We start from the raw sequence: 19,527 nt of genomic DNA on the forward strand, positions 1-19,527 counted from the left end.
TTTCCCAACAGCACAATGCTAAAATACTGCAGAAAGATGTGATTGTTTTGAAACATAATTCCACTCCCAAATTACTTCCTGTATGTATTCAGAAAGATATCTGCTTACTCAAGGGAGAAAAATTTGCATTTATCTTCCTCTTTTTCGGCTAAATAGACTGTAGCGTTACGAGTGAAACAGGTTCTCTTTCATAATATATCTATATTAATCATTAATAAGCTTATTTCAGGGCCAAATTATCCCCTCAGGTGTATGTGAATAATCCGACTGAAATCAGAATGAATATTCAGGCAAAAAATGTCCAATCTGTTGACAGCCAGTGATGAAACAGAGACAGTAAAAATAGTGTCACTCAACTGTCATATCAGAATGAACTTGTATAACCACCAGTCTGCACTTGTGTTCAGATGCAAAGATGTTCCCCCTCACCTAGCCGTGTACAGACTGTCAATAGATGAACCTTCTGTATCACCACTGGAGAAGGCTCTATTAATGCTACTGTGCATCCTTATTTTCTTGTCTGCCATTACACTTCACTCACAATATAGGTGAGCGCAACAAAGATTATCAAAGCAAAGACAAATACAAAAGCTCAAAAAGAATGCTCTCCAGAGAAAGAGAATCATGGTATGCATTTTCTCCTCCACAATTCAACCTCATTACCAGCATTTCATGTGGCATAAAAAAGGTCAGTAAAAATTCCGTGGGAAGGCAGTCATTACTCCAGTACAGGTTGGGGGATGACCTGCTGGAGAGGAGCTCTGCAGAGAGGGACCTGGGTGTCCTGGTGGACAGCAGGTTGGCCATGAGCCAGCAGTGTGCCCTTGTGGCCAAAAAGGCCAATGGCATCCTGGGGTGCATTAAAAAGAGCGTGGCCAGCAGGTTGAGGGAGGTGATCCTCCCCCTCTACTCTGCCCTGGTGAGGCCTCATCTGCAGCACTGCGTCCAGTTCTGGGCTCCCAGTACAAAAAAGACAGGGATCTCTTGGAAAGAGTCCAGCGGAGGGCCACGAAGATGGTGAAGGGCCTGGAGCATCTCTCCTATGAGGAAAGGCTGAGTGAACTGGGTCTGTTCAGCCTTGAGAAAAGGAGACTGAGAGGGGACCTGATCCAGGTCTATAAATATCTAAGGTGTGGGGGGCAGAATGGCGAGGACGGACGCTTTTCAGCAGTGTGTGGAGACAGGACAAGGGGAAACGGCCGGAAACTGCAGCATAGGAAGTTCAGCACAAATGTGAGCAAGAACTTCTTTACAGTGAGGTGACGGAGCACTGGAACAGGCTGCCCAGGGAGGTGGTGGAGTCTCCTTCTCTGGAGATGTTCAAGACCTGCCTGGATGCCAACCTGTGCAACCTGCTGTAGGGAACCTGCTTTGGCAGGGGGGTTGGACTCGATGATCTCTGGAGGTCCCTCCCAACCCCTAAGATTCTGTGATTCTGTGATACTCAGCTCTCTAGGTCAGTGGCTTTCAACTAGCAATGCATGTAAAGCCTCCTGTCAGGTATAAATCTGCTACGTAAAATCTTCAGGAATCTGGATTTGAAACATCGGTATAAGATGTTCTGGGATCTCACGCTAGAAAAGATTCATAGCTGTTGCTTTCAGATACTAAAATGATTCCCTATAATATGAAGCTTTTCCACATAATGTCATACTTCACTGATGCAGATCCTCCTAACGTTAAAAAAAAACAAAACATGAGAATTATAAAACTGAGAAGCAACAAAAATATTTCAGACTCAAAAGATATTATTTTAAGAGGGGATACTGAAGTCACCCTGATGGAAAATGCGTGCATTCACACAGCATAGATTTGAGGTATTCTGAAAACGATCATTTGGTATCAGCATTTATTTGGAATGAGTTCAGTTGGTCCACGTAATTGTGACAGTCAAGTTGAATTTATTAATATGTTACTATTGAAACTACTAATAGGCACTTCAACATGAAAGTAACCAAGTTTCTAATATCATTCACCTTTCTAATAGCAGTAGTAAAAGCTGCAATTTCCTTTCTGTTCATAATCTCTTTTTAAATACTGGAAAGCTGTCATGAGGTTTCCCTGAAGCTTTTTCTTCTCCAGACCGAACAAACTCAATTCCCTCAACCTGTCTTTACAGGAGAGGTGCTCCAGTCCTCTCATAATTTTCATGGCCCTCCTCTGGACCCTCTGCAAAAGCTCCACACCTTTCCTTTATTGGGGGCCCCAGAACTGGATGCAATACTCCAGATGGGGCCTCATGAGAGCACAGTAGAGAGGGACAATCACCCTCTCCACTCTGCTGGCCACCCTTCTTCTGATGGAGCCCAGGATATCATCGACCTTCTGGGGTCCAAGCACACACTGCTAGCTCACATTCAGTTTTTCATCAACAGGGACTCCATGTCCTCCTCAGCAGGGCTACTCTCAAGGAGTTTGTATGCATATCTGGGATTAGCCTGAGCCAAGTGCACCTTGCACTTCGCTTTGTTGCACCTCATTAGGTTCTCGCAGACCCATCACTTGAGTTTATCAAAGCCTCTCCCTTCTTTCTGCCTTATCAACTGCACTGCTCAGCTTGGTATCACCAGCAAACTTGCTGAGGGTGCTTTTGATCCCATGATCAGAATGATCTTTCACTGATGAAGATGTTAAGGATTACTAATCTCAAGACAGACCTCTGGGAGACAATTCTTGTTACCAACCTCCACTTGAACATAAAACTGTTGCCCATAACCCTCAGGCTGTGACCTTCCAATCAATTCCTTATGCACTGAATAGTCCACCCTTCAAATCCAGCTCTCCCCAGTTCAGAGACAAAGATGCAGTGGGAGACCACAGCTAAGGCCTTGCAGAAGTCTGGATAGATGATATCAGTTGCCCTCCCTTTGTCCACCAGTGCCATCACTCATGTCATTCATACCTTCATTATTAGTAGCATTCTCTGTCATTGGAGCAGCTGTACTAGTTCCTGCTGCCATATCCAGAAGAGGCTGAATTATTTCAATTTTAAAGACACCATTTTTCTGCCAAAGGTTCAGGACACGGACTATTTTACTCTGTTGAAACAAAAGCAGACATCAATACTAAATACAGCTTCCCTAATACACAAAGTCCAATTTCATTTTTTTTTTTAAGCATTGTGAAGAATGGATCTAACAACATAGGAGTGCAACAGAATTGGGCAGACCTTTGAAATAACCCACTGTTGTCACATAGATCAGTAGATCCTGTATATGCAAAAGACAGAATCTGTCAGCTTATTACCCTCTTCAGTAAAAAGTTGTGCTGCCATTTTTCTACAGTTGCTCTGGCCAGGCAGAAAATCCAAGCTTAATAAGCAGTAAGGGAAATCGCATCAGCCCCACTATTTCTTCACAGACAGTTATAAGGGGTGAAACAAACAACATGTGATAAGACAGGCAGGGAAAATGAAGATGAGCTAGAAAAACCCATGGAAGAGATGGGCCATAAAAGTAGAATAAAATACTAGAAGAAGTTCAAAAGTTAGCAAACACCACTCACATTTTTTTCTACTAATCCAACTACTCCCACACTGACAACTGAAAATCCTGCTCCATCATTATTCAAAAGACCAGGAAAGCAGGTAGAAAAATCTCTGATCACTGCAGGAAGTTAAAGCTAAATAATAGAACAATTTCACAAAACGTTTTCTACAATACTATCAGTTAGATAAAAACTTAAAATGATCATCTTTGAACAAGATTTTGGTCTGAAAAACAATTTTAGGACAGCAACGTCTTTGGCCTTGACAAACATCACTTTGAAAGTTTCAAAAAAAATGAGAACTTTCACTGATTACAACTCTGGCACTCCTAACACTTTCTGTGGGAGACACCACCTTCACTAGGAAGTTGCCCTGAAGAAGTCTCAAGAAGAGAAGTTTTGGCACAGAGACACACACACACACACACACACACACACACACACTGTTCACACGTCTGTATACACAGAACAGAACAGAACTGATGAGTTTAGACAAAAATACTTCTTTTAGTTAGAACTTCTATTTAACTGCTGATAATCTTTCTCAGTATGTTTTACCTTCTCATATAATAATATTCACTGCAAGGACATAGAGCATCACCAAATTACCTCACTTGTATATAGAAATATCAAAGTAACAGCGTTACCAATTCATAACACTTAAGAAATCACTGTTGTACCTTGTCTTCAGATGGACAGAGATACAAATACTGGAATGTGGCAGTAATATTTTTAGAGAATCTTGGCCCAAAGACATCCTTATCCGTTCCAAACTGGTGACGAGACTGACGAACAATAGAGTCAATAACATACAATCCAGGAACTTTATATTCTGGTTTGCACTGAAAACAAAACAATTTTCTGTTATACATCATGATAACAAGTTGATATGCTTTCCTCACTTTCCTATAAGAAATCTACACTTCGTATATTAGATTAGGAAAAAACACCAACACAAACAGTTATTTGTTTCTGGAACTATATGGGCTCCAGAAGAAAACCGTGGACGGCATAAAATCAAACAACATTGTAAAAAAATATATATATCCTTTTGCAAATTTTTAATATCATTTGTATGAAAACAAATATTTAACAGTAAGTAAGTTATCAAGGACAACAAAAAGTGAAAAGTAATACTACGCTCAAATTTCCACAGAAAACTATAGACTCAATCTCATGCCAAGAAGTTGGCATATGCCAATCTTATGAAAGAAGCTGGTATTGTGCATTGCTAATGAGCTCAAATGACCAGTGCATATGAAAGGCTTTAAGAATCATAATATAAAAAGCGCTTTCAATTTATTTAACAGTAACTTCATAGACAGTGTAATATTTTCATCAAGTTAGAGAAAGGAGCCACAAACATTTTTACAGAATGCAAGTTATGGCTGTGTGTGTGTGCAGCAAAATAAGTATATCATACATACATAAAATACAACTTTATATACACATATATAATAGCTGTTATCCTTTCTCCCCTCTTCCTTGTTTCTATCTTACTACACCATTTTTATATCAACTCTTGAGTTCAACTTTTTTTTTTTTCCCAGTTCTCTCCTCCATCCCACTGGGAAAGAGGGGAGTGAGTAGATAAATAACAGCATGGTGCTGAGCCACCTGCTGGGTTCAAATAATCACAGAATTGCTCAGGTTGGAAGGGATCTCAAGGATCACGAATCTTCAACCTTCCCACCACAGGCAGGGCCACCAACCTCCCAATTTAATACTAGACCAGTTCAATCACAACGACAATTTCTTCAGAAATGGCCACAAGTCGTACCAGAGGAGGTTTAGGTTAGACATAAGGAAGAACTTTTTCTCTCAGAGAGTGGTCGGGCACTGGAATGGCTGCCCAGGGAGGTGGTGGAGTCGCCGTCCCTGGCAGTGTTCAAGAGGTGTCTGGATGAGGAGCTGCGAGATGTGGTTTAGAGCTTGTGGTAGCAGTGGTAATGGGAGGATGGTTGGTAGCAGTGGTAATGGGAGGATGGTTGGACCAGATGATCCCATAGGTCCTTTCCAACCTTGTGATTCCGTGACATTGAAAACCAGTCTGAACATCAACAACACTAGGAAACTACACAGGGGGGAATTTTACACTTTTTTTTTCCTGACCCTTCCTAACACAGTACGAAAAGTTCAAATAGGAAGATTATCAGGATTTTATCAAAAAGATCAAAATACATACAGTCTTAACAAAACAGTACTTCAGTCTCTGAACAACACCAGCAGTAACATATTCACATAAGTATTTTTTAATGTGTTTTTTTTTTTTTATTACCTTTTTGATGAACTTCTCTACAATCTGGACGACGTGTTTGTAGAGCTGCAAAAGAAATACATAAATCCATTTATCGTCAACTTAACAATGATATCATGTTACAAGTTTTTCTTAACTCTTAATGCTTATGACCACATAGTATGGACTACTCACAAAATACTGTAGTCATAATCAAGAAAGAAGCATATTAGCATTTATCAAGCTGTACAGCAATGGAGAAAAAGATGTCATGGGTAGAGCAGACAGACACAAGCCATCCTTTCTGTCAGAAGTGCTTCCATGCGTACAGAAAACATACTGCTGTTAGAGCATTAGTGAGAACTTTCTGGATTTACTTTACAAGCAATTTCAGTAGGTATTAATATGTTATGATGCAGCTGCACACTGCAGTGTTTAAAATTTTATTACACAGAAATCATAACACCATAGTGGGTGGCATTAAAAAGCAGTAATTGAAAAAACGAAGCTGGCATTATGCTACCAGTCTAAAACCACAAGCTGATGTTCACCACCCACTTGTTTCTAAATAACATTCTTAATGCCAACTAAAATAAAACATCCATGAAGCTAAGACTGGAAAACCCATAGTGCACTTACTTGGAATCAAAACAATAAAAGATTGCTAGTGTTACAGTTTCGTTTTTCTTCTGCTGTACTTTACCTTGATAGCTTTAATGGCGGCTTTTGTGATGAGAATCATTTTTGCTCGGGAAATAGGAGGTTTCATCTCCATCAGTGAAAAGAGCTGAACAGAAACAAAAAAAGAAACCACAAAAAACATATCAAAAACATATTCTGATGTTTAAGTAGTTAACCAAAAAGACAACACTTCAGACAAATGACCGACAGCAGAAGTTCTGCACTATGCATCACTATGATGTCAACTGGCCCTGAAACAAAGGAACTACCAAGCAGATCTTTCTGGGCAAAGTTCAAAGCTGTTTTCCTTGTGAACTAACACACACGCAGCAACTCACAAGATTTTGATAAGACTTCTGTCAATGTTTTATTTGTTTCTAAAAACAAGTATTTAATTTAGGGTGCAAGAACTGTTTCACAAAAATAAATACAAACAGCAGAATTAACTGTACCTTGACTTAAAGTAGTCCCAATACTACCTTAAGAAACAGAAATGTTAGGACATGCTTACAGACTGACACAATCCCTTCACCTTAAAGTAATCTGCCTAAAAATATGCCAACTTTCATCCATCAAGACAATCAAATCAGCACTAAGTTTCCAAATTATCCTGCTATATATAAATGTGGCAAATGTCTTTAATGGAGACATTTGGCTTCCTACAAACATATCACATTACTATTAAATCTAATTGCAGCAACTGCTGTGGAGAATCCTCTGCACTGCTCTCCAAACTCATACTACCAAGTGGAAAAGTCATTTCATCAAGAACAAAGCTTTCAGAAGTGACCAGTCTTTACAGATGACAATGTGAATCTGACTTAACTTACAAAAATTTAAGTACAGCCCAGGTACTCCGCATCAAAAAGCTGTAATCGTACAAAAAGTTAAGAGTCTTGAGCTCAGTTAAGATCATTAAGCACAAAAAAAAAAAGGGGGGGGAACTGAAGTACTACATTTAAATGCAAAATATTGTTTTTTTTTAAAGTGTGAATTCACAGCATATGCTGTATTCAAAATAGATACAGTACACGTAGGGTATAGATCTCTTTACATCCGTGAGTGGAACTGCAAACAAACTATGTTCACAAACAGCATCAGCACGACTTTTGTCTCATGTGAGGAATTCTATTGCAAAGTGGTTTCACAGCGTTTTGAATCTAGGCACTGAGAAGTCACACCACTGTTTTCCAGTATTAACCACGATCCTGAAAAGTACGTACTAAATTCACACTTCAGAAACTGACAGAAACTAAAACTGGAACCACAATTCATGTTGGCTTGTCAAAACAGTTTTCTCCAATCCTCTTCCCATCTTCCAGGCAGAAATAGAAGCCCAAGATGTTCCAGTACTACTCTGTAAAGCCTCCTTCCATATCACACCTCAAAGTCAGGTGCTCTGCTCCACTGAATACTATTCTCCATTCTTCCCATAAACTTAACTTGCTATTTAAATTGTGGCTTACTTAAGGCAGAATCCTTACACTGCCATGGTTTTTACAATTAAAAGCAAAAAACAACCCAGATCGTCAACACTTCCTAAGCACACCATCATTTTTTTACTGTGAGGCTTTTCTCCACAAACCATGGAAAAAATGTTTTGCACTATATAACTGATTTTGCTCGCAACAGTAAAGACAAACTAAAGCCCTTGAATATTAGCCAAAAATGTAATAAATTATCCACCACAAAACAAAGCAGAGAATAAAAGTATCTCCATTTGACAGCATAATGGAAGGCATAAAGTCATTTAGAAATTGATACTTTTTTCTATGAGTTTAAAGTTCCTAGGTGTTTTGGAAGTGACCAACTTACCCAGATGTGCCTGTTGTCTCAATTAAGTAAAAAAAAAAAAAAGTAGGTATGCTTATGCAGAGGATAAAAAACATTACAGCCTACTATTTGAAGGCAAGTGAAGTGTTAATAAAGCATTCAGCAAACCAAAATGTGAGCCTTAGACTAATAAAGGCCAAATCAAGAATCAAACAAACAAGAACAACCCTATTTTCATTCCAGGAGATAGAAACGAAGAAAAATTGTCCTTCAAGAGAGTGATACCCAGGTAACCTTTCCAACACCAAGTTGAGATGATGACTTTTCATTACAATCTCCAAAATAGTACCGGTGCCATATATTTGATTTTTAAGTCATTCAAACCATCAGACATGCACCAGCTGTGCCTATGAGTCAACTTGTTCTTTCAAAAAGTTGAGTTCGATTCTGAATTATTTCTGTAGAACGAGTGCAATGACTCACGATGGACAAAGTCAACACTAACATTAAAACTGAGGAAAACCTGTTTTGAGATGTAATGGAAGAAAAAAACAAAACAAACAAACACAGTACCCACAAATACGACACCGAAAGGCTTCAAACATGAGGGGGAGCATGCAAAAAGGATCCAGACTTATAAGACAGATACTCCATGCCCTTAGCAGGACACACCAGAAAGCAACTGGCACTGCAAATAAAGCAGCCAGTGTGAAGCAGCACTTCAGCAACACAATGGGTGACAAGAACAGAAACAGGAAACCGAGGAGCTCACAGCAAGAGAGATAACAAGAAGTTACAGGCAAAAAAGAAAAAAAAGGAGGTGCCTGAAAATGTATCCCAAGAGTGATGTAACAACTGAGGAAAAAAAATACAAGGGAAACAAAACGGCTGGAGGGCAAGAAGAAGGGAAATAAGCTAGATGAAGTAGCCAAGGAGGATGCAATAAAGAATATGGTACCTTGAAGAAGTCATTAATTAAAGAACATGAGAGGCTGGGTCTGAGGCTTACAGGACAGGAATAAACAGGAGCTTGGGAAGAACACAACTGAGCAGATGACTATAAATTGTTCATTTGCTGCTACAGACAGCACTCTGGGCAACAGCAACAAAAACAGAATAAAAGCCATGAGGTTTTCAGTACATGCAGATATTTCCAGAGTGCAACTCAGGAGGATCAACTACAGCTGAAACATCCATGAAATAAGATGAAAATATTTCCATGTATAAACATACACACGTCCATGAACAAATATCCTGCCCTCTCTCCACACTCACTCCATTGCTACCTTTTTGAATAGCACACCAAAACTCTGTACCCTTTTTAGATTCTCCTGAGATTTTACAACACCAAATGACTATTAAAGCTGATTTTTATTAAATTCTTATTATTGTAGTTACACATGTCAAAACCATGTTGAAAAGAAGAGTAAGTCTAAAATACAATGTTAATAATTCCTTGTCAATTTTCACTGCTAGAAGGGGAAATCATGAGATACACAGGTGTTGCACTGAACATCTGCATGCATTCAACTAGACCCTGATCCTCTTTTGCATTCATTTCCCAAACCAATATACGCCAGAAAAGTCTGCTTTCAGAGGAGCATTATTCCAATGTTACTGAGATACCCAGTTCCTCTAAGAGCACTACCATCAGTTCAAAAGGCAACCCAGATGTAAAAGCTTAGTTTGAGAGCATTTCCAGCATGCTGTATGGAACATCCTGCCCTGTAAAGCTTATAACCGGTTGGGAAACATCAACCAACCGTAACTATGTATTTGGAGAAAAGAAACAGCTCAGAGTTGCTTCCCACCTTCCTCTCCTGTACAACAATGCTGCTGTCTAAAAAAGCAAGCAGGGGCTACTGCTCCCCATCTCATTCATGTGGCACTCAGAACCACACACAGTACCTCATTCCCTAGGGTGGGGAGCACCACGGGGCAAGAGAAGGCAAAGAAATCAAGTGAAACCTCGCAACGCAACAGTGAATGAGTCCAAGGATTATTCAAGACTTGTACCTTTATTTGTGTTTGATCATTTCAGTAGTTCAGGAAGAGATGTCTCTTGCTGTCTGTGCGGATCTTTTCATAGACAAGGGAAAACTAATCACCTTACCTGCTGAAAGCAGCAGAAAAAAACGCATTGTTTTTCACAAGCTCTGGCTTAGGAGAGCTTAAGAATTTTCAAACACTCCTGGAACCTCCCTCTCTGTAATTGACAGTTTAAATGCTATGGCAGCACCACATTTTCCAAAAGGATCTTTCCTTCCTTGCTCTGTACCAACCCAGGTACTACAAAAAAAAAAAAAAAAAAAAAAAAAAAAAAAAGTACTGAAGAACCTACTAAACTCAAATCACAATACAAAATATTCAGTGAAGAATAGACCTGCATTCTTCTTGTAAGAGTCTGGAATTGCAGGATTCCTCTGAAGTCAAGAATCTCAAAGAGAGGAGAATCACTCATTTTCAGGCTAATAAATGCAACTAAATAACAAAATTGAAATGGTCCTTAACCCTTACTAGACATCAAATGCGAGACTAACAGTACTACATGCTATTTAATGAGCAAGTAACCATCCCCAACGATCAACGTAAAACACAGAAGTACTACAGAAAACACACAATAGGAGATAACTGAGGGAATTAACAGTCTTCCAATTCAAACTGTAGCACCTTTTCAGTCCATACCAAAGTTCTGAGTGAGGTGGGTAATGGGAAAAGGAACTGGATGACGACCTTTAGTATTTAGTCTTCAAAAAAACCATTTTATTCATTTCTGCCTTCCTCCAATTCATGCTCTTTAAAGGTCTACAGAGAGGGTCTTTAAGGGTTTACAGAGAGAGTGGTGAGGTACTGCACAGGCTGCCCAGAGAGGTTGTGAATGCCCCGTCCCTGGAGGTGTTCAAGGCCAGGTCGGATGGGGCCCTGGGCAGCCTGGGCTGGTGTTAAATGTGGAGGTTGGTGGCCCTGCATGTGGCAGGGGGGTTGGAGATTCATGATCCTTGACATCCTTTCCAACCCTGGCCATTCTGTGATTCTGTCTATTTTACACAGAAATAGAAATGATGTTTTGAAGCAAAGGAAAGAATGGCTATTTTCAAGTTTACCCATAGCCTTACCTCAGAACCCTAAAGAAAGCACATGTGGGCACAGAATGTATTTCTCTTGTTAGGAACAAGAGAAAGATGAGATGTGGGAATGCTATCGGCTTTATTTTATTGCTAAGTTTATTAAAAGAAAAGCAAAATCATGCAGTAACATTGCATGAAAGAAGAGAGCAAAGAGACATCTGAAGGGACAAGAGGTCCTGCAGAATTATTTAGATAGACTCGGGCATCAGGCACAGAGCAACAACAGGAAGTTCAGGACAGGAAAATGCTGGGTGCTACATGAGGGAACGATAGTGGACACAGGCACAGATTGGGAGATGAGCGGCTAGAGCAAGTCAGCAGAGGTAGACCTGGGAGTGCTGGTAAGAGCAGGCTCAGCACAAGCCAGCAGCATGCTCTGGCTGCCAAGAGGACAATTGCACCCTGGGGTGCATGAAGCACAGCACAGCCAGCCGAAGAAGTGATTCTCCCCCTATATTTAACATTGTTGTGGCCTCACTTGAATACTGCGTGCAGTTCTGGGCTCCACAATAGAAAAAGGTACTTGAATGCATCCAGAGGAAGGCAACAGCTGGTAAATAGGGCCTGAAGGCATGTCCTGTGAAGAGAGGCTGAGGGTGCTTGGGCTGTCCAGCCTGGAGAAGAGGAGGTTGAGAGGCAACCCCACTGCTCTCCACAGCAACACGAGCAGAAGAAGTGAAGAGGGAAGCAACAAACTCTTTGTCCTGGTCATCAGAGGCCAGACACCCGGGAATGGTACAAAGCTGTTCAACGGGAGGCTCAACTTGACGTTACAGAAATGCCTTTACTATGCCAGTGGCCAGACACTGGAACAGGCTTCCCAGAGAGGTGGCTAATGCCCCATGGCTGAGAGCATTAAAGATGCATTTCAGTAATTCCGCCAATATCTTTTGAGTAGTCCTGAAGTGGTCAGGCAGTTCTACTTGATTTCTGTAGTTATCTCTGACTGGACTATTTCATTATACTCTAAGGCAATCAGAAAAAGAAAATACTTTCAAAAACTGAAACTACTAGGAAAGAAGGGAGACAGTGACATCCCATGAGACTAATCTCATTGCACAGAAGGAAAAAGATTGGGCTTATGACCTTTTCCTGTGTCTTGTACTTGACATACAAAGCAATGAACTGACTTTGCTGGCTTTGCTCTCCTGCTTAAGCCTCTTGTGCTATAAAGAGATCTCTATTGGCAAATAGAGAGATATGACTGTTTTATATACTCATTAAATAAAATCCACTGAAAAGAACAGTACTGATGCATAACATACTGAAAGAAAAGCAGTGTTTAGTAGGCATCAAGCACTCAGGTCATTGTTACAATACCCTCATTCAATCTTCTCTCTGCAATTTTCATAGAGTAGTCTAACAATACCTTAACAATTTCAGGAAGTCTCTTGTGCCCAACATTTATTTGAGCAAGGCTTCATATACACGAATGAAACAGCCAATATTCTGTATATTTGCTTATTTTTAAATACATTTACGCATAAGAGAAAAGCCAAACTACAAACCACTTACATACGTATCATTGCAGTAATTTGTTCATGTACCTAAAGAAAAAAAGGAGGAAAGGAAGACAGAAGGTATGACTATGACATACCAACAGCGTGCTGCTCTGTTAACAAAGCATCTTACTATTTTTAATACTATTATACTATTCATACTATTTTATGACCAGATTTTTAAGACAGATGTCTAAAAAAAAAAAATAAAATGCATACAAGTAAAAGAAAACTGTTAAAATATATTTTCCTTCCTCAGTAAAACTCACTGCTTCCTTTCTTCTTTTAGATCTCCACTCTTTCTTGATATGCAAGGAAAGGAAGGAAGACAATAATATGTACCAAACTTCTGTTGCTAAGACTAACATTGACCATCAACTGTGAAACACACCAAGTATTAGGTGCTGCAAAAGATCACCACAAAACTCATGGCTACCAGACTCTATTCTTTGGAAAACACATTGAGATTTCAGTTCAATCAGATACAAAGAGTACTTGATCCTCTAAGCCATTTCCGAGGCCTATAAAGACCCCTCACAAATCCAGAATCACCAGGGAGAAAAACCTTTACCAAGAACAAATTAAAATGACAGCACAAAAGCACACAGATCAGAATTTTGTTTCCAATGCCAATGTTTTTGGAACTCATCTGCCTCTTAGGGTCAGTGCTATACTCATGAGTCCAGCAGAAAAGCCTCCTACCACGAATCTCTAATAAGACACCACAGCTATCCATATTCCTGGAAACAGTTCAGTCTAGAAGAAACACAGTTTTTTCACTATCACAATGCTGATGACCCGTTAATTAATGGGAACACAGCAATAAAGCAACTTCTGTCCCAAAAGAGCTCACATTATTTCTGCAATTTCAGTCTTCATCGTGGAATAAAGAAATACTAAATTCAGTCTGAAACTCCAGCAGCACTCTCTTACCCTTCTCTACATCACCCAAACACTATTAGAGCTGCTGCTTGAGCAACTCTCCCAGGACACGTGGGAGGCAGCACTCACTTAAAAGCACACCCTCACAGTGCCTCCTGGGATGCATTTTAGGCATCTGCAACCAGTTTCACTGTTTTCTTAAGGAGATGAAGGGTACCAACAGGCATAGAGATTGCGATGCGTCTTTTGTCTGACCACAGGCATCGCTGTTGTGTTCTTGTTGTTTTGCCATACAGCAGAGAGAATCCAACTGAGGAAACTCAGGAGTTTTGATGAGTTGTCGAAGAACTGCTGTGAAGGATATCCTGCTAACCTCTATTTATAGGTCTTGCAGTGGGAAGGGGAAGCGAAGGGAACAGAAAATACAGGTTACCCCTGTTTCCTTTATCAAAAACTCTGAATGCCACTCTCTCTACAGGTTATGAAACTTGCTGGCAACAGCAAAACAACAAAGAGAACTGAGAGTTCAGGGGATGGATGGTAAGAAGACGGCTCTAAAAGTAATGCCTCCCATTTCACTATGTTGGTCCACGACATCAGAGGCAGATGGTGGTGCTGTGGCAGTAGGGGTTGAACTTTCCTGACAATATTCTGTTGCACTTTGCCACCGTGCGGCAGACGGCAGCAAAGGGGCAGTCTGACAAAGTTATAGCTAACATGCAGGTGTATGCGAAGTAACGGTGTGTTATTGAATTTCTCCACGTGGAAAAAAATGGCATCCAATGACATTCATGAATGCTTGCTGAATGTTTCTGGAGACCAAACAGTGGATGTGAGTGAGGTACGAGTGGTGCATCTCAGCAGTGGTGACAGCAACACTGGCTCATCTCCACTGGTTTTTGTATGGTTTTGCTTTTTAGAAGCGTGACATGCAGGCTCTTGCCCACCACTGGCAAAAAAAAGCATAGCTAAGCATGGTGACAGCTTAGAGTATAGTTCTGCAGCTAAGAATTTGCTCTATCAAATAGTGCTATTGTGCTGTACCTGTTGTAGTTTCCATGAAAATAAATGAGGTGTCACTTTCAGAGCAACCTCCATAATGCAGCATGCAAAATGTAGTCTACTGTTAGTAAAAGTCAGCTATAGAAAAACACAACTGACTGGTACACCCAATATGGATACATGGTAAGAAGGAAGCTGCAGCTGTAACTTTAAATAAACAGCCCACAAAATATCTATTTGTGATCTAGGGAGACTGAAGTGAGATATCAACTGTTTTAGTGATACAGATTATCTACTGCCAACCTGAGACTTATGATTAAATTAATATGCTGCATTACTCAATAGAAAGGTAAGATTACAAAACAGCAAATTCAATTGTTTCCACTTCCAGACAGACTGTGAAGAAATCCTCATTTCTGGTCCCAAGCTTTTATAACCCTTAGCTATTTCCTAGATTTTTCAGGTTAACAAAAAGAAAATATATCTTCCCTAAATTAAAACTTGACAAGGTTTAAAAACTTCAATAATTATTGTAAACGTGTGGGGTATTTTTCTTCTGGAATAATATTTACTGCCTTTCTTAAAGACACATCTAAGTTTTGCACCATTATCAAATTACCTTTTGTGATTTATTTACACTGTACTGTTAATGTAACAAACCAAATACACCAAACAATACACAAATTCTAAGTCCTTCCCCCAAGATACAATTCGAAATAATTTCCTCAGGGAAAATACAGTATATCACGTAAGTGTCAAATCCTACATATCCAGTTGGAAATATCTGCTCAGAGTGCAGCTGGACAAAAATAAAGCAGTAAATATGTTTGGTGAATACAGAAAAGCTCCATGCCTGCTCCTTTAGAAAAACAAGAATTTTAAAGAGGCACATTTACTAATAAACCTGCATTCAAAATATAGGTATAAAAAACAGGACTTAAAGGAGCAGGCAACACAGTCAAACATGATCAGTTATGCAACTCATCCAAGTACCACCTGTCACCAGAGCCAAACTAATCTAAGTGGTCCTCCATAGCCTGCCACAATTGCTAAGTAGAACATGCTAGCTCAGACCTCTATATTTAAGTCTCACCTCCCAATTCAGATGGGCAGTTAAGTACTTATCACAACTAGCTGACAGGCAGGAACTTGTTACTTCACTGCAACATGATCACATACAGTCAGAATCCATAGGTCAAAACTGGAAATCCCAAATGATCATACTGTCACCTGAGGCAGCAAGTCGTGTTCCTTGTACATGTAAATGGCTGAGCAAATGACAGCTGCAACCTCCACACAAGAAGAGACAGCGAAGCTCCGGCATATATGGAAAGCCCAGAACAAAACTCATGGCTGCCAAAGTTAGAGTTACCATTACAAAACCCCAGTTCTCTTTCTACAGTAGTATTGTACAACTGCCTGCCAGTACTTTGAGGAATTACTGACCAAAAGGGTAGATTGGGATAACCCTGATCTTCCTTGCTGAAGCCATCTACTCTCAATAAAACTATTATCTATTCAATCAGCAGATGCTGGCACCTCTGTAGTCCTTAACACCTCTATGCATTTTTTAAGACAATCTTAAGGACAACATGAGCTCCCACACAGTCATCAGCCTGCCCTACGCCCACTATTCTGTGAATAACAGAACCATTTCACAAAGTGTCAATTTCTCCACTCTCCCTGTGAAAGACCAGAAACAAGAATGATACATGACTGTAAACCTTCCCCTCCTCAAAAAAGTTGAGGTGTTTCAAAGCTTATTTTAATATGCATTGAGTTTTGCGCACAGATTCAGGCGAAACGCTTTTTACAGCTAACAGGTTAACAACTCTATGTTTCTAACTGATATCATATGTACACCTTCTAAGGACCACACAGTAATGACATGAATCCTAAACCTAACAACATGCTAACTTTACTCTAAGCAGTCCCAGGGAACTACTCACAGGTACAAATGATCACAGAACAGGGATTTCAGCAATTAGATTTCTTCCCCATAACTCATGCTCAAATGAAATGCAGTGGTTTAATGTGCTTCTGCTTACAGTCACCAGAATTTCAAGCAGTATTTCTGAACGAATCAAACAAAAGAATTATGCTTTTACTACACCTGAGTAGATATACATCCCAGAGGAAGTGGCACCGAGACGCATCTATTTCTGAAACTAAGGTTAGTCACAGAATGCTCTAAAGTCACACATACTTTCAGCACCAGATCAGCAAAAAGTGTTGGTTTTTTTTCTGTATGAGAAACGCTAAGCAATCAATGTCTGTACAATTAAGTGTATCGGGTAGCAACATCTTGAAGTAAACCAAGTAGAAACTCTAGCAGATGACTGCTTTTATATTTATTTATACAGGTAAGAATATTTCTGCGTTAAAATCGAAACATAGAATGTGCTGTTGTATTCTTAAGTATTTCGGGAGATTGTTTTGTACCCTTTCACAGGTCTGGTTCAAAACAATGTAACATGCACTCATAACAGACACAAATAAAAGAAGAAAAAGATCACCCTTAACAGGACGGATACAGTCTCTCACTTTGAACTTTTGGGTTTGTTGTTTTTTTTTTTTTTTTTTAAGGAAGCACAGATTTTCAGTTGTGCACACGCGACAAGCAGTTGCAGGGAGTGAACTTTACACAGCATGACTTCATCACATGAGAGCAGCCTGCCATTTTTCCTTTCTGCTCAGCAAACGTGCACAGCAACCTTCAAAATGCATTAAACACGCCAGAATAGGTTCTGGCTTAGTTTTTAAATGATTATCCGTAATGAAAGAATGAACGTTCTATAACCTGTATGTGACCTGAAAAATCATTAAACAGAACTCAGTGTAAGAACCATTTCGAGCCACGTGTCAAAAACTTTATAAAATACAAGTTGGATATTTATTTTTTAAAACACGATGCAAAAAAAGCAGCCGTTGTCCATCTTGTTTCAAATCCTTATTGGCTGATCAAGAGCTCAGAAGAAAGGAGGGCCTCCCTGTGTGCCGGAGCCGGACACCCACCCCTCTCCCACCTGCCTATGACTGGATAGGTGCAGGGATAGGGTTAGCGCCGGACGGCTCCTCCAGCCCCAACCCCACACAGCCGTGCACCCTCGCTTCGTTCCCTCTCTCCGTCCAACGTCCCGCCTCTCCCACTCGTCGCCGTTCACATGGCAGCGCCCCGCGCTCCCAAACGCGTCTCTCATTCCCTTCTCCCTTCCCTCCCAGCCACCGGCCCGCTCCGGGCACGCCTCGCTACAAGGCTCCCGGGACGAGGAAGCTACCGGGGAGGCTGATAGCAGCCCTCAGTTCCCCCCCCCTCCCCCCCACCCTGCTCGGCCCGCGTTCTAGGCCGTTGCAACCGTCGAGCCCCCGCCGCCTCCATCTTCCCGAGGAGCCTCGCCGTGCCCCCCGCCCCAGGCAGGCCCCGTGCCGCAGGCCGAGGCAGGCCCGAGCCTTTCCCCAGCGTAGGCCTCCGCGCCGGGCCCGCGCGGCCCACAGCCGGAAACAGAGTGCTAGGGGCGGGGTGAGGCGACGGCGGCCGCCGTGACCCCTCGGCGCCCGCGGTCCCCCCGCCGCCCCGCGTTCCCACCTCCTGGTTGAAGGCGTTCACGGCCTCCATGTTGGCGGCGGCTGAGGCGGGCGTCCGCGCGGGGGAGGGGCGGCTCGGTACCGCTCAGGGGCCGCGCGCGGACATGGCCGTTTGGCGGCGACGGCCGGGGCCGACGCTCTCTCCTCTCTCTGCCCGCCTCGCTCTCTCGCTAGCCGCGGCGTCTCGCTGGCAGGACCGCGGCGCGGGCAGGCAGGCCGTCTCTCCCAGCGGGATGGCGGAGCCCACGCCGCGCACAGCACCCTGGGATCGCGCAGGCCCCCCGGCCCCGCGCCACCCACAGGAGAGGGGGGGGGGGGGGGGTGGGGGGGGAAACGCGCGCGACTGTGGTGTCACGTGACCCGGGCCGGGTGAGTCCCAGCGCCCCGCCATGTCAGCGCCGCCCCGCCCCCGGGGAGGGGAAATGGCGGCGCGTTGCCGGGCCGGGCGGTGATTTTCTCTCTCCGCTTAGGCGAACTGGGAATCGTTGTAGGGGGGGCTGCCGGGGCGCTGGGAGTTTGTGTTTGTGCGAAAAACGCGTTTATTCTGCAAAATGCGGGATTTCAAGGACTCTGACTGGCTGTGGACGCCGTCACGTGCAATGTTTTGTTGTTAATGTCAGGTCAGGGATTTGAGGTTTCATGGAATCATGAAGGCTGGAAAAGACCTCTAAGATCGCCTACTCCAACCGTCAGCACATCTGTACCGTAAACACTGACCATGTCCCTAGGTGCCAGTTTGCATAGTGCTGTAGGATATGGTGTGTTCTAAACGTGCTCGTTGAACTTTTAGTTGTTTAACCCTGTTCTGGCATGTCAGCCAGGCAGTAAATGGGATGGGTGATACAGATGTCACAGAGTGTAGTTGGCTTTATTTACTGTTCTGCAAATGGACTGAGCCTTGTATTTCAATTGTTTAATCAAGTGCAAACGGCTTTCAAGGGTCTCCTCACCCCTCCTTCAATAGATGGTTGTCCAGAAATTGCTCCTCTTTAAAAACAAGTCTTTTATAATTCCAGTTAAGGAAGCTGACACGGGAATAAGACCACTTGTTTCTCGGATTCTGACATGTGTAAAAAAGTGTTTGGGTACAGCTCTTACTCAGATAAATTTTTAAAATAGGTTTTCCAAGCTAGAGAAGAATTGTCCCACTCTGCTCTGCGCTGATGCTACCTCACCTCAAACACTGTGTGCAGGTCTGGGTGCAACAATATAAGGACATGAAACTATGAGAGAGTGTCCAAAGGAGAGTTATGAA

The 19,527-nt window shown here is 41.9% G+C and overlaps 1 protein-coding gene across 2 annotated transcripts in view; it reads right to left on the reverse strand.

Moving 5' to 3' along the window:
* SCAF4 (SR-related CTD associated factor 4) overlaps positions 1-18,380 on the reverse strand; it is a 45,557-nt gene extending 27,177 nt beyond the window's left edge. For both annotated transcript variants that reach the window (XM_042809474.1, XM_042809473.1), the window contains exons 1-5: positions 18,274-18,380; positions 6,426-6,509; positions 5,765-5,809; positions 4,167-4,328; positions 2,903-3,038 (exon numbers count right to left, since the gene is read on the reverse strand). In XM_042809474.1, the coding sequence (XP_042665408.1) occupies positions 2,903-3,038; positions 4,167-4,328; positions 5,765-5,809; positions 6,426-6,509; positions 18,274-18,303 (457 nt within the window). In that variant the 5' untranslated portion in view covers positions 18,304-18,380. The remainder of the gene's footprint in view (positions 1-2,902; positions 3,039-4,166; positions 4,329-5,764; positions 5,810-6,425; positions 6,510-18,273) is intronic.
* Between the last annotated feature and the right edge of the window lie 1,147 nt (positions 18,381-19,527).

The sequence above is a fragment of the Centrocercus urophasianus genome, unplaced genomic scaffold (assembly GCF_019232065.1).
Source record: "Centrocercus urophasianus isolate 14NV4802_14NV808 unplaced genomic scaffold, USGS_Curo_1.0 seq_12, whole genome shotgun sequence".
NCBI lineage: Eukaryota > Metazoa > Chordata > Aves > Galliformes > Phasianidae > Centrocercus > Centrocercus urophasianus.